We start from the raw sequence: 21,937 nt of genomic DNA on the forward strand, positions 1-21,937 counted from the left end.
CGGGCTAAGACAAACCATGTCTTATTTTTTAAATGTCTCCTTTAAGCAAATGTTATTATCTGTATTTTACTCTATTCTATCAGCAGAAGTAACAAAGTTGTCTAATTGCACCAAAAGATGCTTATAGCGTAAAACTTTCTATGCTGTAAACATAGAAAGTTCTTGAAATCAAAAAGAAAAAATTACTGTCCTTAAAATGAAAAATATATATATACACAGAGTTGGGGCTTTTTCACTTTACTAAAGCTCGGGCTGTGCTTCTTACAATAGAACAATGATCAAAAAATAGAACTTTTTTTCCTCCTTTATAATATGACCAAACAAGGGTTAGTGGCAATGAGCACTGCATCACTTAAAAGATACTGAAAAACTTGAAATACTGATGAATGTCTAGCAAACACCTTCTTCCCAATCCTCACTCTTGACCTAAGACCTTGTTTCCTATTTCACTGAGAAACAGAGAAAAAATTAGACGAGAATGTGCACAAGCTCCTACCATAAGATCTTCCTACCTTCCTCTAACTGCACCTCTATACTGTTACTATCAAATGCTCCTCTGTGTCCCTAACAAAGGCTATTTCCTCTCCTTTTGCACTAAATTCTATGTACTCATGCCTATGAGGAGACATTGTTCCAGTAATTATCTCCTTTCTTCTGCCTGAGTCAGCTTCCAGGATGGCTCCCAGTGATCCCCACCCTCCTGGTATCCACACCATGATGCAATCTGCTTACACTCTAAATCAGGGATGAACCGTGTGACTAATAGAACACTGCAGAAGGGATGATGTGTGACTTCAGATGCTAGGTCACAGAGGACAAGGACACTGCCCCCTTCTTGGATTTCTCACTCTGTGGAAAGGCAGTAACATTCCATGAGACAAGCAGTCCTGTGGTGAGGCCCATGTCAAGAAGGCCTGAGATCTCCCAACATCAACTACAGCCAATTCGTCAGTCATGTGAGTAAACCACCTGGGACGTGGATCCTCTCGACTCAACCACCTTTTCAGGTGGCCAGAGCCCTAGCCCAGCTCTGACTGCAACTTGATGAGAAACCCTGAGTAGGAAGCCCTGCTTGAACTGCTCCCACATTACTGATCCCCAGAAACTATGAGAGATAATACATGTTTAGTGTTCTTTTAAGCCACTACATTTTGGATGGCTATATTTATTACCCAGTAACAAATGACTAATACAGCTCCTGTGATCAAAACACTTCAGAGGTTCGCCATTTCTCCCAGAGAAATATCCAAAGTCCATAAGGCCCATGAGGCCCCTCACATTCTTCCCATCCCCCATTATCTCTCTAACTCCATTTTCTACCCCTCTCCTTCTTACCACCTCTCAACCTCAGCTACAGTGACTTCTTTGCCCTTCCTCAAATCTGCCTCAGGGCCTCTGTACTGGACACACTCCCAACTCCCACTCCCTCCTCCAGGCCTTCACTCAAATGTCTCCCTCTCAGTGAGGACTTCCTTTCCTAAAATGCAGTACCCCCAACCTTCACACCCACACACCCACACACACACTCACACACACACACACGCACACAGTCTCTAGTCTTCCTGGCTCCTTAATTTTTTTTTTTCCTTAGGACATATCACTATTTCATATACCATATATGTCATCTATTATCTGGTTTCCCTTTCTTAGATGTAAGTTAAGTTGGTGCAGGGGTTTTTATCTGTTCCCAATGTCTAAAAGAGTGTCTGGTTTACAGTAGATACTCCATGAAATTTGTCAAATGAATACACCAGTGTTAAGAGTATAAGAGTGTAATAGTACCTTCAAAAATGCCTCAGAGATAAATCTTTTGATTTATCTTTATCTTTAGATCTACCGCCACTTTAGCCAGTTCTAAAATTTACTACTAGAAAAACCTTTTCTTTCCTGAAGAACTGTCTCACAAAAATAGCAGTTAAATAGGAAGCTAACCTAACCCACTGTTTGCCTTTTCTCTTGTGAAACTCAGACCAAAATTGAAAGTCATCTATAGTAACTATGTGTTCTTGGCATCTAAACTCTGTTTTGTTTCATCTTGACTTTCTTAATTTCCTAGGTTTTTCCCTTTGTTCCTATTATTTTATTGTTTTTATTCCATATTGCTTCAAAGACTTTATGAAATTAAGTCGATTATAAATACAAATATAAGTAAGTATACTAGTGTTTTCTTAAGCTCACAATAGATTATTATAGTTATCTTTGATTCAGTTTATTATAATTACAGAATTATAAACTTTTCAAGGAATAAATCTTTAATTTTTGTGAACTCTCCTTTTAAAATCAACAAAGATAATATTTTTATTAGTTATTGGGGTATGCTTTTTTTTTGCTTTTTTTTTTTTTTTTGCTTTTTTGAGACAGAGTATCGCTTTGTCACCCAGGCTGGAGTGCAGTGGCTCAATCTCAGCTCACCTCCCAGTTTCAAGTGATTCTCCTGCCTCAGCCTCCCAAGTAGCTGGGATTACAGGCGCCGCCACCGCATCTGGCTAATTTTTTGTATTTTTAGTAGACGTGGGGTTTCACCATGTTGGTCAGGCTGATCTTGAACTCCTGACCTCAAGTGATCTACCCACCTCGGCCTCCCAAAGTGCTGGGATTACAGGCGTGAGCCACTGTGCCTAGCCTGGGGTATTCTTACTGTAAAACATTTTACATGGAAAATATACTTTGAATCAGGAGAGAAACATTTCAACACAGCATCGTTATTTCTTAGTAAACTGGCACATTTTTCCTAATTTCAGATTATTCTTGGAAATTTTTGTTTGCTTCTATGATATAATAAAATTCTACTTGAAAATTATGTGTTAAATTGATTCCTTCTCCATTTCCAAAAAACAGAGGAAGGGTTATTTTAAACAATAAAGTGGTTGATTATGTTATCCAATGAGTCAGCAGGTTTTTTTTTCTGCCTTCACCAGTCATCATTTCTCATTATACACAGAGATCCTCAAAACGAGGAGCAGATACATTCAGTCTATAGGATCATTTAGCAACTGGAGGAAGGAGAGTAAGTAGCCTAGATTTTTTTAAAGTTCCCAAATCTAAACATCCTAAAAGATCATAAAAAGATAAACAAGTGTTCAGAGATTAAATACGGAAAATATTGGTATTGGTTTTGATTCTATAGACAAGAATAAAATGCCACTTGACAGTAGATTTCTCACTTTATAAGTAATCTTGTATTTGGTGAATGGCTAAAAACATAGTCAAATGAATTAAATATACATTTAAATCAATGGGCAAATATATATCATCAATTATCAATTATCAACCCCATCAATTACTTCATCATATCTAAATATATATATGTATTTCTCAGCCTGGTGAAGTAAGCCAACCCCATCACTAATCTCATCGTATTTAAATATATATTTAATATATATTAATATTCTGCATTAATATATTTAATATTTAATATGTTGATATATATTAAATATATAAATATATGTGCAAATATGATGAGATCATTTAGGGGACTGGTTTCCTTCACTAGGCTTAGAAAATAGTTTAACTGCCATAAAATAATCACAAACTTAAAATTATAATACTTTCGCATACTGTTTTCAGAGCAGTTTTAGATTTATGAAAAAAAATTGAGCAGATAAGAGAAGAGTTCCCATATAATCCATCTCTACTCTCTCACAGTTCCCCTATTAGTAACATCTGCGTTTGAGTTGTACATTTCTCACAGTTGATGAACCAGTATTGGTACATTATTATTAACTAAACTCCATCGTTTACATTAGAGTGCACTCTGTATGTTGTATAGTAGCTCTATAGGTTCTGGCATATGTGAAAGGCCGCAAATGTAGTGTATCTAGGTTAATGTTCTATACGAGGTTGAGAAGAACGTGTATTTTGCTGCAGTTGAATGAGATATAACCATCAATTAAACCCAGGTGGCGATAGTATTATTCACTCTATTACATTCTTACTGATTTTCTGCTTGTTCGATTTGCCAGTTACTAATAGAGGAATATTGAAGACCGCAACTGCAATAGTCTATTTGTGTCTATTTCTCCTTGCAGTTTTACCAGATTTTACCTTATGTATTTTGACACTCTGTTGTGAGGTGCATACACAGGATTGTTATGGCTTATTGGACAGTTGGCTCCTTTATCATTATGTAATTGCCTTCTTTATTCCTAATAATTTCCTTTCTGAAGTTTGCTTTGTCTGAAGTTAAAATAGTTATTCTAACTTTCCTTTGATTAGTGTTTGAAAAATATATCTTGTTGGGCATGGTGGCTCATGCTGTAATCTCAGCACTTGGGGAGGCTGAGGGAGGAGGGTCTCTTGAGTTCAGGAGTTCAAGACCAGCCTGGGCAACATAGTGAGACCTCATCTCTACAAAAAATTAAAAATTAGATTGTTGTGGTGGCATATGCCTGCAGTCCCAGCTACTCAAGAGACTGGGGTGGGAGGATCACTGGAGCTCGGGAGTTCGAGACTGCAGTGAGCCATGACTACGCCACTGCACTCCAGCCCAGGTGATAGAGTGAGATCCCGTTTCAAAGGTAAAAAAAAGAAAAGAAAAGAAGAGAAAAATATATCTTTCTCCATTCCTTTTGTGTCTTTATAATTAACATGGATTTCTGGTAAACAACATAGAGTTAATGCCTGTATTTTATTCATTCTGTCAGTCTTTGTCTTTTAATTGGTAGGCCATTTATATTTAAAGTGATTCTTGATAGAGTTGGATTAATATCTCCCATATACCGTTTTCTGTTTGTTGCCCTTGTAATTATTTCCCTTTTTTGTTTTCCCCTCTTCATATGGTTTGGCTCTGTGCCCCCACCCAAATCTTGAGTGGAATTGTAATCCCCATAATCCCCACCTGTTGAGAGAGGGACTTGGTAGGAGGTGATTGGGTCATGTGGGTGGTTTCCCCCCATGCTGTGCTCATGATAGTGAGTTCTCACGAGATCTGACGGTTTTATAAGGAGCTCTTTCCCTTCGCTTCTTCTCACCTGCTGCCATGTACGACATGCCTTTTCTTCTCCTTCGCCTTCTGCCGTGATTGTAAGTTTCCTGAGGTCTCCCCAGCCATGCAGAGCTGTGAGTCAATTAAACCTCTTTCCTTTATAAATTACCCAGCTTCAGGTAGTATCTTTACAGCAGTGTGCAAATAGACTAATATACCTCTTTTGCTCCCTTTTCTAGTTTTAATTGAGCATTTTATATGATTATATTTTCTATCCTCTCTTAGCATATCAATTATACTTAAAAATATGTTTTTAGGAATTGCCCTAGAGTTTGCAGTACACATTTACAACTAAGTCCACTTTTCAATAACACTATACCATTTCACAGTTAGTGCAGGTACTGTATGAAAGATTATTCCCGTGCCTCACTCCTGTCCCTTAAAGCATTGCAGTTATTTATTTCATTTATTCATAAACTAATATGACCCAATATATTACTGATATTATTATTTTGAACAGTTATCTATGCGATCAATTAAGAATAGGAAAAAAATTCTAGGTTGGTGGATTTTTCTTTCAACACTCTAAATATTTCACTCTACCCTCTTTTTGCTTGCATGGTTTCTGAGAAATCTGATGTAATTCTCATCCTTGTTCCTCTATAAGTAAGGTGATAGTTTTTCCTCTGACTCCTTTCAATATTTTCTCTTTGTTTAATTTTCCACAATTTGTATACAATATGCCTACATGTAGTTTTTTAAAAAATTTATCTTGCTTGGTGTTAACTGATCTTCCTGGATCTGTGGTTTGATGTCTGTTATTCATTTTAGAAAGTTGTCCACTATTATTAGGTACCTAGATATCTATTATTTATGTATCTTCCACTGCTTTCTTTCTTTTCCTTCTGGTATTCCTATTACCTGTATTTTATGTCCTTTGTAATTTTCGTACAGTTCTTGGAAATTTTGTGGGTTTTTTTTTTCATATTCTGTTTTCTGTTTCCATTTAAGTTTGGGAAGTTTCCATTGACATACCTTCAAGCTCACTGATTCTTTTGCAGTTGTCAAAAGCATTTCTCATTTCTATTATAATGTTTTTTGTTCTCTAACATTTCCTTTTGATTCTTTGAGTTTTCATCTTTCTGTTTATATTACACATTTGTTCTTGCACTTTTCCCAGTTGATCTCTTAGCATATTAGTCATAGCATATTTTAAATATCCAGTCTCATAATTCCCACATCCCTGCCATATCTGAATCTGGTTCTGATGCTTGCTTTGTCTTTTCAGAGCTGTGTTTTCTCTTGCCTTTTAGCATGCCTTATAATTGTTCATTGAAAGCAAGGCATGATGTATCAGATAATAGAAAACAAGATAAGTAGACCTTTAGTTTTTGTTTATCAGGCCAGAAGTTAGACTGTGCTTAATGGTGGTTGTAGCTGTAAGGATCGGAGGCTTCTATTTTCTCTAATATCTTTATTTTTGTCTCCCCTATTTGTTGTTTTTGGGTTTTCTTAGAGACTCATTCTTAAGCAGAGTCTGTGTCTTGCAACTCTCTCTAGTTGTGATCCACAGTTATTATACCAGAGCACTATTTATGTGGTCGTAAGATATTGGAGAGTTGATACATTCTATAATGTTATGATAAAAATCTCTATTTTTTTATTATTTCTTTTTTAAAAATTTTAGATTCAGAAGGCACATGTGCAGGTTTCCTACATGGATATATTCTGTAATGGTGAGGTTTTGGCTTCTAGTAAACCCATCACCCAAACAGTAAACATTAGAGCCAATAGATAATTTTTCAACCTGCTCTCCTCTCCCACCTTTCTCTGTTTTGGAGTCCCTAGTATCTATTATTTCACCTTTATATCCATGTGTACCCATTGTTTAGCTCCCACTTATAAGCGAGAGCGTGCCGCACTTTATTTTCTGTCTGAGTTATTTCACTTAGGACAATGGCCTCTAGCTCTATTCATGTTGCTGCAAAGGACATGATTTCACTGCTTTTTATGGCTGCATAATATTCCATAGTTTATATATACCACATTTTCTTTATCCAATCAACTATTGATGGACACTTAGGATGACTCCATGACTTTGCTATTGTAAATAGTACCCCAATAAATATATGAGTGCAAGTGTCATTGATATAACAATTTCTTTTCCTTGGAGTGGATACCCAATAGTAGGATTGCTGGGCTGAATGGTACTTCTATTTTCAGTTATTTGAGAAATCCCTATACTGTTTTCCATAAGGGTTGTGCTAGTTTACATCGTCATCAACAGTGTATATGCATTCCCTTTTCTCTGTATCTTCACCAACATCTAAAACTTTGTTTTCTAGTTGTCCAAAATCCCTGAGTTGTGAACTTACTTCATAAGAGTTTCTTCTTTTGTTTTTCTCCTTATGTGAGAAAGAAAATGTAGAAGGTGTTCAGACTGTCTAGTTGCCTTTTCTCTAATTCAGATAAAGCTCTGGGGTAAAGTTTACCTTGAGGGCAGGCTTTTGTTTCTGAATATATTTCAAGTAGTTATTTTTTTCCTCCCACATGCCAGGAAAAAAGAGAAAAGTTTTGTCCTATCTTCTGAAAGTAAAACTCATTAATGTGTGGATGCTCCTATATGAATGATTCCCTCTGTCTCTGAGTTTTCAACTCTCAAGTTAGTCACACTCAGCCTTCAGCAACATACCAAATACTGTATAAATGCCCCCCTACCCTTTAATGGCTCCAGTAGTTTTTGCTGTCCTGATAAGCTGTAATTCTCTGTATTCATCTATCTGTTCAGTTTGCAAAGAGGTGGCATGTCCTATGACATCAATTCTCTGCAGATCTAAAAAGAGTTGTTGATTTTTGATTTGCTCATTTTTTTCTTGTTGTGATGATGGGAGTGGAGACTTTCACACCTTTCAAATGTCAGAGCAGAAACCAGAAGTCCTAGTAATAATGTTATATATACATAATGTTATATATACATAATGTTATATATATACATATATATATATATCTTCTGACCATATAAAATGGGGAGGTGCACAGGTCTTATTATTATCATTTTACATGTTAAGAAATTGAGGTTTAAAAAGACTAAATGAGTTTCCGTGAGAAATATTGCTAACAGATGAAGCTAAAATCAGAACCTGGATCTTCTAGTGTCTGCCAGGACTCTTCCAATACTGACCATTATGTTTAGGCATTAATGTATATGAAACAATTTGAAAGAAAAATTTCAGTTTAAGAATAGAGTCATCCATGTTTGGATTTGCTCTGTGGCATAATGTAAAAAGCAATGGCTTGGCATATCCCATAATGAATCTTCTCAGGCCTAATTCAGCCCCCAACTCACTTTTAGACTTCAGAAATTCTCAACAAATGCTGACACAAGCTTTAACTTCTTCATGTGAGTTTGAAGCAAGAATAAATCACATGATCTTGTGACGATGAAGTGAAACAATTCTAGGTTGGATTTAGGCCCTATATTTTTGGAAGTGAGTTTGTATATGTGTGTATGTCTTAAGTGTGCATATGTGAAAAGGGGAACTGATTTCTTCAAAATCTTTCTGAACTGCTAAATTAATCCTCTTCCTTAAGTGAAAAAGTTTTGCTGCTTTAATTCTTTAAATGAAATGTTATTTTGCCTTCCCATCTGCTCAGCTGACATGATAGTTTATGAATGTGATTAATGTTTAAGGCAGAACTTCCTTTTAGGAAATGTCATCTTTTAACAGTCCTTGTGTTTTCTCCTTCCTGTGAATGCTACACCCATTACCAACCACTGGATGGTCTCCAGTTAAATATGACTTCCTCAGAGAAGCTTTCTTTGAACTCAGACTAGCACAGAACCTGCACTTCCCCTTTCCAACTTAAAGTTTGCTTCCTTTGGTATATGTGAACCCACATGAAGAGATGATTTCTTTTTTTTTTTTTTTTTTTTTTTGGGGCTTGCTCTGTCGTCCAGGCTAGAGAGCAGTGGTGTTATCTTGGCTCATTGCAACCTCCGCCTCCGGGTTCAAGTGATTCTCCTGCCTCAGCTTCCCAAGTAGCTGGGATTACAGGCATGCACCACCACGCCCGGCTAATTTTTGTATTTTTAGAAGAGACAGGGTTTCACCATGTTGGCCAAGCTGATCTCCAATGCCTGACCTCATGAGCCCCCGGCCTCAGCCTCCCAAAGTGCTGGTATTACAGGCGAGCCTGTATACATCTCTTCCAACTGAAGAGATGATTTTATCTGGGTAACCTTTGTACTTCCATGGCTAACAGTCTAGAGCAGTGTTTTCCAGTAGAACTTTCTGCAATGACAGAAATGTTCTATAATCTGCATATCTGGCTACTGAGCACTTGAAAGGTATCCAGTGCAAGCGAACTACTAAATATTTTATTGTGATTTAATTTTAAATAACCACATGCTGCTAGTGGCTACATATTGGACAGTACAGAACTAGAACAATGTTCCTCAAAATCTAAATAAAGATGTTGGGAACCTGCATTTTAACCCATTCCTCAGGTTATTCTTACTGGCAATACAGTTTGACAAGTATTGATTAGAATATGATTCTTGAGCCTAGCTTCACATTAGAGTCAGCCCGGGAAGACTTTTGAAAGGAAATGATTCCTGAGTCACATACTCAGAGATTCTATTTTAATTGCTTTGGTATTGGATCCAGATATTAGTTTTGTTTTATTTTGTTTTTTAAAGCCACTTCCCTCGGCCATTATGTGCAGTCAAGCTTGAGAAACCTAGAACATATATTCTCATGTGACACTAAGTACATATTAGATAAAAATACAGGCCTGGAGCAGCGGCTCACGCTTGTAATCCCAGTACTTTGGGAGGCCGAGGTGGGCAGATCACAAGGTCAGGAGATCCAGACCATCCTGGCTAACACGGTGAAACCCCGTCTCTACTAAAAATACAAAAAATTAGCCGGTTGTGGTGGTGGGCGCCTGTAGTCCAGTTACTCAGGAGGCTGAGGCAGGAGAATTGCTTGAATCCAGGAGGTGGAGATTGCAGTGAGCCGAGATCGCGCCACTGCACTCCAGCTTGGACAACAGAGCGAGACTCCGTCTACAAAAACAAAACAAAACAAAACAAAACAGATAAATGGCCTGTACAGATAAATGGCTTGGTTGCATCTATAGTTAGTGATTACAAGTGAAATCTTGTGATGTCATGAGAGATGTTACTGACATCAGTGGTGCAAATGAATTTCTTAATACCAAGTGGAAAAATTCACTTGAGATAATCTTTTACAGTGGTGTGAAATTCCTCAACCTTTTGTTTTATCCATAAACTGCACAAATAATACCTCCCTCTGTGATACTTAGAGAGGGTGACATGCTGAGAGTTCCCTGAATAATCACCTCTTGAAATACACAAAACTCTTCTAGTTTCCTGGTTGACCCACCCAGGGTTGACGACTCCTCATGAGCCACCTGACAATTCACTCCAGGACAGCAACTGAAGGAAGGCGTTCCCCAACCTGCTGTCCTATGAAGGCCTCTGGGTCACCGGTGCTAAAGCCCTCCCCTCTCCACCCTCCTTAGGGAGGTAAACGTCCCAGCAGGAAGTCAAGGCTGGATTGGCGCTCTTCGCGAGCACCCTGGGAATGGGACTTTGGGTCACGGGTGCGAGAGCCCTCCCCTCTCCTCCCGGTCGGTGTGTGGGAAATTGTTCCCGCAGAAAGTAAACGCTGGCCAGACCGCCCCCAGCACGTAGAGGGAATGAGTCAGGCTCCGGCTCCACGCAGGCATGTAGGGGCGGATCGCGCCGGCGCTGAGTAGGAAGGAGCTTCAGCCGCCAGCCCGGAACGCAGTGAGTACAGCCACTCAAAGGAAAGCAAAGTCGCTTTGCAGGGGAGCGTCTCATGATTTTTCAAAAATGTGCTCATGGTTAAAAAGAAAAATCAAGGCTCAGAATAAATACATTCAAGCACTGTTAATTTTAGCCCAAAGACAGGCGGTACTTGCCGGGAGATTTGGGGAAATCAACATGAAACAAAAAAGGAAATTTTAGTTGGAGTGGAGCAAACAGTATTGATCAGAACATACCAAATACGAATTTTTTCCAAGTCTGCGTAGAAGTTTAAATTACTAGGAAAAATGTAAAGGAGAAGTATTTACTAATAAATGAAACAAAAGTAATAAAATAAAAATGAATTAATATAGTTTGACAAAATATCAGCGGACTCTGAAAAGAAAACATTAAAATAATGTTTGAGACTTTTTAGGTTTTGTGCAGGAAGAATTGGAAAAAATGTGCTGGATGGAGTGATACTCCTTTTCTTTTCCACAAAAATGTCATTGTTTTAGAGCGAGGTAGAGCCTTTTTAAAGACAGTAAGTTATTGCCAATTCACAATGAAATAAGATCACATGCCCTGAAATGTACAAGAGCTGCATGCAATAAACTTCATTTATCTGTAGGTAATAACTGATTGATGTTTATTCAGTAGTCAAAATGCAGCTCATGCACTCTAATTAGCATGTCAAATTATTCTCTCCGTTTCAGAGGTGTAGGGCCTTTGTGGAGCCTTCTTTTCAATAAATAATTTGCCACTCTTGAAGGTTAGACATTCTCTTTTTATGAATGTACACATAAAGGTTTTGCTTTGCTTTGCTTGTTGTTAATTAAAATGAGGAGAAAATAATGCGTTATAACCCAATCATGTGTCTTTTTAGTCATAGGTTAGCTTTTCAAGACACTTCCTGCATCTCTGACCTGTTGCACCTCTGTTATCTTGGCACCTCTGTTATCTTAGCAGCAAGCACCTGCTTCAGCTGACCCTTGAGTCATAACCCATGTAAGTCTCTGCAGGGCTGAACCTCTCTTTGAGCCTAACAGTAGAATTATTCTTATATTTATTGAATAGCATTATTGTGTCAATGTTGAAATGTGCCTCAGTGTCTCTTCCTCAACCACATCCCTATAGAGGATGTTTTCTTAATAGCAATGTGTTTTTGTTTTTGTTTTTGTTTTAAGAAAGTCCACACAATTTCAAATACACATTTTCTTTACTAAAGTTTATGACCAGTTTTGAAGTGATCCTTGTTTTCAGTTAAACTATCTTTAAGAATGGTAAATAATATATTTTGTAGGTTGTTGTATATTTAATATTCTCTGCAAGAACACATAAGGAACAATACATGGACCTTTAAATGTTTGTCATTGTGAAATAAAATAACAAGGAAAGGTGATTTGATTTCAGGTGTACTTTATTCAATACATATATACAAGAAGTTATTAATATAACATTAAATTTGCAGGGAAAAAGAAACCACTGGATTATTCTGATTCTATTCCAGGGGGCTTATTCCAAAGGGCCAGTGTGCTAAATATGAAAGAATCCAAGATGGCATTGTGGAAAGACTCTGCACCCTGTGATAAAATTACTTTGGTGGTGTTTTTTTCTCCTGTATCTCAGGAAACTAAAAATCTGAATTGTATTCAGTGGCCTTTTCTAAATGCTAACTTTATGAAAAAATGTCTAATTCTTGGTTATTTGTGGTTTTAGTCCTTTTCTTCATAGAGGAGCTAGAGCTGTTAAATAAGTTTAGCTGTGTTGTTCACTAAAACTTTCTGCAGTGGTGGAATCTACACAGGAGAATTTTTTTTTTTTTTTTGTAATGTACTAAAAATTGTCTTCAGATCTTAGAAGAAGTTAGGCTTTCAAGCCCTGAAGACAAAGTTGTTCTTTTTAAATTGTAGGCTAGTGATCAAAAATATTTGCTGATAGAATAAATGAGCATGAAGTACAAGCATAATATATACTTCTGTCATGTCCTAACTATCCACAGAAAGGAGTCTTAGCATACTTTTGAAAAATTTGATAAATATGTGAATCACAATTTGTTCACAGAGTCACATCTCAATTGTTTCTTTCTTTTTTTTTTTTTTTTTTAATTTCAGAAGCTCCTGAAAAGTACATCAAGTCTAAAGTGAACCAGCTAAACTCATCAAGACTGGAACCATGAGCAATAATGGAGCAGACCTAACCTTTGGTTACATCTCCTGTTTTGTAGCTATCCTTTTGTTTGGCTCAAATTTTGTGCCACTTAAAAAATTTGATACTGGTGATGGTAATTATTTTTCCTTGATTGTTAACGTTATATTATTTTTAAAAATGAAGTTCCTTTTTTGGTCTTTTAAAAGTACAGCTACAAAAATAAATCATGTTGATCTTGATACCTAATGAATAGAGCTTAAAATTAATCATTTGACAGTGCCCATACCAGTTTGTCTGCAAGTCAGAATAGGAGAACCACTAAGGTTGTTTCATGGTAAAGCTAGGGAGGTTACTGTCAGGAAAGCTCTTGGGCCATTATATGAATGGAAGAAATTTATAGTCAGTTCTACTAATAACACTTGTTTTGAAAACATGAATCTTCAACATGATTGATATATTGGAGAACAATTTAAGCATAACAGATTTTTGGCTGGCTTATGTGCAATTTTGTGTGTGAGAAAGCTCTAGATAAACACAGAAAACTGCACCTAGATGAATAAAGATGTGTGATAATGCACACAATGCACGCATATACCCGCACGTCCTTCAAATATCGACCAGCTCTCTTAGCTCACCACATGTGGTTATGAAGTATTCCATCCAACCACATCTGCTATCAGAACTCCTCACCCAACACCTTCACAGTAACTTTTAAGCCGCAACCCTTTGGACACCCACTTCCAGGAGCAAACTTCTGGACTTTTTCAATTAAAATGCCCTATTTATTACAGCATTCATGTAATTAACCAGTTAACCAGTTAAAACTGTACTACCATTTTAATTGGGTTGAGTGTTGTTCCCCTAGTCCCATTTTCCCCATATGCTCTGTAGTTTTTACTGCATGATTTTGCATAGTGCAGTGATTTCAAGGAATGCACATGTTACATCATAGCAGAACTGACTAATGTGAGTTTTGGAGAAGGAGAAGCAAGAGTTATTTGTATTTACCTGACTTCCATATTGAAGCCGGGAGAAGGAATTGAGATTGATGGTGAACACATGTTGGGATTACTTCTTTGGTAGTATTTATTACCTGACCACAGTTGTGTTATTTCCCCAATTCTTTGTCTTCGTGCACTTAGAAAATACGATTACAAATTGTTTTGCTCCAGGGCCTTTCTTCTCTTTTCCTCTGGAGTTAGGACAAGAATAGGAACTACCTGAAGAACAAAAAAAAAATGGGTAGAGGATCTAGCTTTTAGTCTTCCACAAGTAGCTTTGTGATCCTGGGCAAATATTACCAGCTCTGCTGTTTTCAGTTTCTCATTTGTAAAGCGAACAACTTATAAAATGAAGTTTCTTTTCATCTCTGTGATTCTACTCTTTTTATTTTTTATTTTTCATTTTTTTGAGGGGACAGAGTCTCACTCTTGCACCGAGGATGGAGTGAAGTATCATAATCTTGGCTCACTGCAACCTCCGCCTTTAGGGTTCAAGTGATTCTCATGTCTCAGCCTGCCAAGTAGCTGGAACTACAGGCACACACTACCACACTCGGCTAATTTCTTGTAGTTTTAGTAGAGATGGAGTCTCACCATGTTGTGCAGGCTGGTCTCGAACTCCTGAGCTCAGGCAGTCCACCCACTTCGGCCTCCCAAAGTGTTAGGATTGCAGACGGGAGTCACCACGCCTGGCTGATTCTACTCTTTTGTCATAGAGATTAGCAGCCATTTTTTCTCTCTCCTCCACCATGAGATTGAATCCAAGAAGGGCAACAATCTTCCAAAGTTAGTGCCAGAAGTAATCCATTGAGTTTTAACTGCCTCAGTATTTCTTTCAATGTCAACTATTTGCTCATCCTTTTAATCTTTAAATCCTTAGTGATGCAGAAGCCTCAAAAAGGTACAGATACACCTCATCACCAGCTTATCTTCAGATAACTGGAAAATGGCAACTCAAAGTATAGAAAGTAGAGTAACCTTGACCTAGAAAGCTAATTCTCAGGTTTATAATGCCTGACTCATCATAGGCATTGAACTCTAACTGTATGAGGCCTATGTATGACCATAAATGATTTTATTTTTATCCCAGAGCTGGCATAAATGGTCACTGAAGGTTTAAATTACTGTCATGCTATTCTGAAGTACTTACTACCAGGTTTTGGGGATGCAAGAGTACTCAGTGTGGCATCTGAATGAGAATATGCACTTGGTCTTGCCATCACTCTTTGGCTGAAAATTCTTGATTTGTCTAATAGAAAAAAATAATATTAAGCCAGAGCACACTGTGTCTAAGCCTTGGAGTCAACCTGGGTTTAAATTCCAGCTCAACAAACTACTACCTGTTTGGACACATTGCTTAATTGCAGATTCATTTTCTCTATCTTTGAGCTGGGGTTAATTATGATGCAGAGTAGTCATAAGAATGAAATGTGCAAAGTCCATGGCATATGGCATTCAATAAATTGTGACCATTCCTATAATACCACCTCATAGATATTCCTGAGCACAAATTTATTCAATTCAATTTGAACCACTAACACCGAGTTTGTTTATTTCCAGGAATGTTTCTCCAGTGGGTCCTTTGTGCTGCCATATGGTTGGTTGCCTTGGTGGTCAATCTGATATTGCATTGCCCAAAGTTTTGGCCTTTTGCAATGCTTGGAGGCTGCATTTGGGCAACAGGTAATGTCTGATATAATTTATACTTTTATTATGTAACATAATGATCAAAATAATTCTCGCTCACAGTAGGAGGAAATAGCACAAACAGTGATTCTGAATAACCCTTAGTCATAAATACTAGAAATTAACTACTTTCTTGCCTTCACATGCTCAATGAATATTTTTAGTGCTTTACCTGATTTGTTCCACCTGATTTATTCCTCTAAATGATTTACTTCTAAGTTCGTGGTAGAAAATTATTACAGTAAAAACATTTTAATTATTCTCCATCTATTCAAGCATAACTTATTTATTATTTTAGTGTGTTCTGCCCCTTTTTTCCAGGATGTTTATCAGAAAATATTTATTAAATAGTAATCTCTACTAATATCATTTTTAGGGCTTAACCTAATTAGGCCAATGTGAAGATACTTCATTTCAAAAGGGCTTGTTAACAGAAAAGCAAAGTAAACAAAAATCTTTCTGTTGCCTTATCAGTACCTGAAACTATATAATTAGAATTCGTAACTTGGCTTGGTCAATCAAGTGTTTCCCTTCAATTAATATAAATACACCCCAGGAGGTCTTTTTTTCTTCAGCAAAGAGAATTCCAAGTATCAATGATCTTTAGAAATAATTTCATTAAGAGCAAATACATGTGAAAATGTTAAAAATTTATTTAAAAAATTAAAATTAAAATTTATTTATTACCCACTTAATTTGAGTCTCTGAGGAGTTAAATGATTTAGTGAAGTTCATAAGTTAGAAGACAAAAGAGTTAGCTTTTAGATTTCCACCAAGATTTACATTATTATACCTCACTTATACCTCAGTATGATTGCTTGTCATATCTAATAGAGGGACAGGAACAGACGAAACATCCATCCATCCTGCAGATCTTTATAGCCACGAGAGCATTTCTGTTCACCCAGCAGATTCCACTGAGTTTCCGTGGGGAAAGAGTCCAATTTGAGATATGTTGCAAATGTGGATGCCATAGGTTGGAGCAACTGATAGCATATAGGACATAGCAGAATGGGAGGGGCCAATGATAGCGTAGAGATTTGATTATAGGTGATTAGGAGGGTGGTGGTATTGACACATGTGAGGAAAGGAAAAAGAACATGTTTGAAAGGGAAAAGGATGGGTTCAGCTTGGCCCTTTCTGAGCATGAACATCCTGATGTTTCCACCATAGAAAACATCTGGTTGGAGATTTCTTCTTGATGGTTTGGAGAATAATATTAAAACTCTAAAGTAGGTCCAGGTTAGAGCTGTAGCACTGGGAACATGCACCTTTAGCTGGTAGCTGAAAACATGAAATTAGGTCAAGTACCCAAAGGACAATAAAGCAAGGGGACAAATACGCTCAAGGGAAAATCTTTAGGAGGTACCTTATTCCAGAAGGAATGATGAAAAATAGCAGCTAGAGAAAGAGCTAAAGAGAGAAACAGGAGGAGAATCAAGTGATGAGGACGTCATGGAATCCTAAAGAGGTAACCTTTCAAGAAGAGATTGTAGGACAGACCAAAAATATATATGTATATGGATTTGGCCCTCAGTGACCCTCAAAACATAAAAAAATTAATGTGGAAATCCAGAAATCCAGAAGACAAATCAGCAATCATGGAAGAGCAAATTCTGAGCCTGTTTTATGGCCAAAGACTTCTGCCAGTAATTGGCCCTAGTTCAAGTCTCAGAGGATGGTCACTGATAATTTATCACTGACAGCTTCCATGAAGAGTCACAGAATAGAGAGCTATGCTAAGGGTGAGAAACCTCTGTACAATTAGGAGTTCAACATTTTTCTTTGTAGACTTTTTCCCTGAGCCTAGTTCTTTTAGCAATCATAATCATAAATTTAATGCCAAAAATATGGTTATTTTACTTAAAAAATAAGGAACTGTGCTTTACTAAATTTGTCCAAATCCCATACACTTCAGTTGAAGTTAGAATAAAAACTAATTCTATTTATAAATGTATTTTCTATATTGGAAGTAACATGTTTCTTCTGTATATTACATCTACAGGGAACATTGCTGTTGTCCCAATTATCAAAACCATTGGATTAGGCCTTGGAATCTTAATCTGGGGATCATTTAATGCCTTAACTGGCTGGGCAAGCTCAAGGTAATTCAAGTCAAATTAGTTCAACTAAGATTTCCCGCACCCATATTCTTCGTAAGGCAAGTGCTTACTGAGAGGAATAACATGTGATTCTTATTCTCACAGAGTTTATAGCTGGTAAAACATACACATCAAATATGCCACCTTCTATTGCTATTTGCCCCAAATTCTTAATATTTAGAATATGTAGAAATTAAATATATTTACAGGCTCACGCCTGTAATCCTAGCACTTTGGGAGGCCAAGGTGGGCAGATCACAATGTCAGGAGATTGAGACCATCCTGGCTAACACGGTGAAACCCCGTCTCTACTGAAAATACAAAAAATTAGCCGGACATGGTGGCGGGCACCTGTAGTCCCAGCTGCTGGGGAGGCTGAGGCAGAAGAATGGCGTGATCCCCAGAGGCGGAGCTTGCAGTGAGACAAGATCACGCCACTGCATTCCAGCCTGGGCAACAGAGCGAGACTCTGTCTCAAAATAAATAAATAAATAAATAAATAAATAAATAAATAAATAATCTAGATATTTGATCAAGATATAGTGTAGCATTAAATCTGGGAAACAGAGGTAGAGAGAGAAAAAGGAAACTGATGTTTATTGTCCCTTTCTATTGTGTCACAGTTTGCTGGACATGTTCTATGCATCATTATCATCTCACTTTCACAAATACATGAAGTAAGCACTATCTTAGAGTAGATACCCAAAGAGGTTAAGTAATTTACTGTAGGTCACAGAACTAAGAAGCTAGGATTCAAACCCAGGTCTTCTAGTTCCAGAGCACATATTCTTCCCTCTAGAGCAGGGTTGGCAAACCATGGTCTGGTTTCCCAGCCATTTCTATAAATTACGTTTTATCAGAACACAGCCAAACCCATCCATTTAAGGACTGTCTATGGCTGTTTTTCTATCACAATGGTAGAGTTGAGCAGCAAGGGAATAACTGACCCTCAAAGCTTAAATTATTTACAGTCTGGCCCTTGAGAAAAAGTTTGCCAGCCCCAGCTCTAGCGTTGCGCTGTCCAATAGAGTAGCCAGAAACCACAGGAGGCCGTTTATATTTAAATTTAAATTAATTTAAATTGATAAAATTAAACCTCCAGTTTCTGGGTTGCACTAGCCACTTGGGTGTATTCAGTAGCTACATATGGGGAGGGGCTACTCTTTTGTGCAGTGAAGATAGAGAACAGTCCCATAATTACACAAAGTTCTATCAGACTGGTGCCCTTGGTCAGCATTAAGATTAACATTCAAATCAATTTTGGAAAAATGAGTAGAATGTAGGGTGTTATTCTCATCTTACCTTTTGGACTCCCTTTCCACTCAAAGCATTATAACCACCTCAAAACAACAAAACAAACCAACTTACTAACTTCCAATACATTGTCTCCCATCCTTTCCCCATTCCCCACCTCCTGCTATTTTCTTTTTCTTTTCCTTCTTTTCTCCTTTCCTCTTGCCCCTGGATGGTTCTCAGTGATTCTTGGTGATGATCACAGCAATGTCAAGGTAGGAAAAAAAAATCTGTGGTAATGACAGAGTAGGGATATTTAACCTAGAAGTTTTTTAAAAGTCTACTCCAAACACTATACAATATCGTATACAATACAATATTGTAACCAATTATATACAATACAATATTGTAACCAATTAATTAACCTTCCATGAGTCAGGTGAACTATTTTCTCCTACTTCTTCTTTTTTAGTCTTAGTAAAGAGACACTCACAAGTACTTTTATGTATACTAACTCATTTAATCTTTGTAACAAACTTATAAGGTAGGTACAATAATTATCCTATTTTAAACATGGGAAGCTGGGCACGTTGGCTAACGCCTGTAATCCCAGCACTTTGGGAGGCCGAGGTGGGTGGATCACTTGATTTCAGGAGTTCCAGACCGGCAAAACCCTATCCCTACTAAAAATACGAAAATTAGCCAGGCTTGGTGACAGGCACCTGTAGTCCCAGCTACTTGGGAGACTGAGGCAGGACAATAGATTGAATTCAGGAGGCAGAGGTTGCAATGAGCCAAGATCATACCACTGTACTCCAACCTGGGTGACAGAGTAAGCCTCCATCTCAAAAAAAAATAAAAAATAAAAAAATTGGAAATTGAGGTACAGTGAAAATAAATAACTTACCCAAAGTCACAGCTAATAAGTAAGAGAGCTGGGATTTGAACCAGGAATCTGGCCCCGAGTCCATGCCCTTAAACATTATGGTGAAACATCTTAACAATATTTAATTTGATGTGACTTTCTGGATTTTCAGGTTTGGTTGGTTTGGATTGGATGCAGAAGAAGTGTCAAATCCACTGCTAAATTACATTGGAGCCGGGCTCTCAGTAGTAAGGTACACAGTCATTTCTAGTGATTTTGCTGTTCTTTAAAACATGGAGAGTGCTTTTTTAAGGATCCTGATATGTTTACATTTTTTAAACCTACATTTCATAAAATCCACACGCTTGTTCCTCAGATTCGTCATTTACAATGACTGGTTTTAGAGGACAAAAAGTGCCAGATTTGGGGGGCAGGAGCCCCAGCTTTAGCTCTCCAAAACTCTGAGAACCTGGAAAATCATTTAACTGCTCTTAAGCTTAGTTTTATCATCTGTAATATGTAGAAAATCATAACACATATCTTATCAATGAGAATCAAATATTTTGCAAACTAAAACATGCTATTCAAAAAAAGCATTCTGCTGGCTTCCTGATGCCCCTGGAGTAGTCACCGATTCTCTCTTCTACGTACAACTCATTTCCTGTCTCACCTAGTTTCCACTTCCCTGTCTCCTCACTCACTCTTCTCAACCTAGCTAGACAGCCACTCTTTCACCTGTGAGAACACATACTCTTTTGAATGCCCATGTTTGGTTGCATTTGTGTCTAGCGGTATGCACTCTATGAATAAGGGTGAAAATGTCTTTAAATCTCTATATGGCAGTGTTCAGTCCATAAAACTTAACAGGAACTGGGTCACCTTAAATTTAGTCTTCTTTCCCCTCTGGATTCCATTTATATTCCCTGTCAGTTCTTCGCATAATGGATAGTACTGTCTAGAAAGATTTTAGTACTTTTTTATTCTTCAGGGAAAGAACAGTATATTTGCCTTCCTTCAACAATGATGGCTTTTCCCCAGCCACATTCAGGAACAATCTCTTTGTCATTGAAATGTTGCCTTAGAGAGAGTAGTCCCAGGCCAATTGGAGAAAAAAAACACATAAATTATTCTAAAATAGCAGATTCCTGACTTTTTTTGGTTAGAGGCAATTTTATGTATTTTGTACAATTCACACAGAATTCTAACTCTGAATAGCTCTCTCAAAAACAATTTCTTTACACACCAAAACTGTAACATAGCATGGCTTAGTTTTGACTTAATGACAACTTAAGGTCAGTTTACCCAGTCTATCAGGCATTGTTTTCCTCCACATTTCTTCTTTATTTAGAAAAATACATTCTCCAAAATTGCAAATCAATGATTCATGTTCTACCACTTCCACCTATGTGGCCATGGGCAAATAACTTCAGTTCTCCAAGCTTTGGTTTCTCCATTTGTAAAGAGGGATAATAATAGCACCAACCTCATAAAGTATTTTGAGGGTTAAATGAAATAAAATATGTTTAGTGCTTCATATAGTGCTGATTACATGGTTAATGCTCTACGTATTAGTTGCCATTACAATTATTTTATTAATAACATTTATGTTCAATTACTGTTTCCCTGTTGGGTATTTGTTGCCCCGCTTTATGTTCCACTAGGCAGTGCCCCTAAGGAACCCTGTAGCTCAATTTGAACTTGGTCTGTAGCAAGGAAATTCAAGAACTCTTCCTGTAGTGCATCTAGGCTCCCTTCTATGTTTCTCTGCTAAGAGGAGTTTCTGGAATATGTCATTTCATTATTTTAACTCGGTTAAATCAGTTTGTTCTGAAGGGTATTCACTGAATAAACTTGGAGCTTCATGGTCCATGTAAAGACACTTGAAATACGGTTGCATCCGTTTAGGATATTGCTTTTCTTTTTAAAATTAAAATTATTGCTTCTATCCCCTGTATAGTCTAATTTTTTTGTTTTGTTTTGTTTTGTTTTGTTTTTTAGAGGTGGAATCTTGCTCTGTCACTCAGGCTGGAGTGCAGTGGAGCGATCTCGGCTCACTGCAAGCTCCGCCTCCCGAGTAGCTGGGACTACAGGCACCCGCTGCCACAGCTGGCTAATTTTTTGTATTTTCAGTAGAGACGGGGGTTTCACCGTGTTAGCCAGGATGGTCTCGATCTCCTGACC

At 37.5% G+C, this 21,937-nt stretch overlaps 1 protein-coding gene across 1 annotated transcript in view; it reads left to right on the forward strand.

Moving 5' to 3' along the window:
* Positions 1-853: 853 nt before the first annotated feature.
* TMEM144 (transmembrane protein 144) overlaps positions 854-21,937 on the forward strand; it is a 62,705-nt gene continuing 41,621 nt past the window's right edge. Inside the window, exons 1-7 of the mRNA XM_025385995.1 lie at positions 854-956; positions 2,942-3,007; positions 11,605-11,726; positions 12,833-13,002; positions 15,431-15,553; positions 17,562-17,661; positions 19,929-20,009. Coding sequence (XP_025241780.1) covers positions 12,894-13,002; positions 15,431-15,553; positions 17,562-17,661; positions 19,929-20,009 — 413 coding nt within the window. The 5' untranslated portion in view covers positions 854-956; positions 2,942-3,007; positions 11,605-11,726; positions 12,833-12,893. The remainder of the gene's footprint in view (positions 957-2,941; positions 3,008-11,604; positions 11,727-12,832; positions 13,003-15,430; positions 15,554-17,561; positions 17,662-19,928; positions 20,010-21,937) is intronic.

The sequence above is a fragment of the Theropithecus gelada genome, chromosome 5, assembly GCF_003255815.1.
Source record: "Theropithecus gelada isolate Dixy chromosome 5, Tgel_1.0, whole genome shotgun sequence".
NCBI lineage: Eukaryota > Metazoa > Chordata > Mammalia > Primates > Cercopithecidae > Theropithecus > Theropithecus gelada.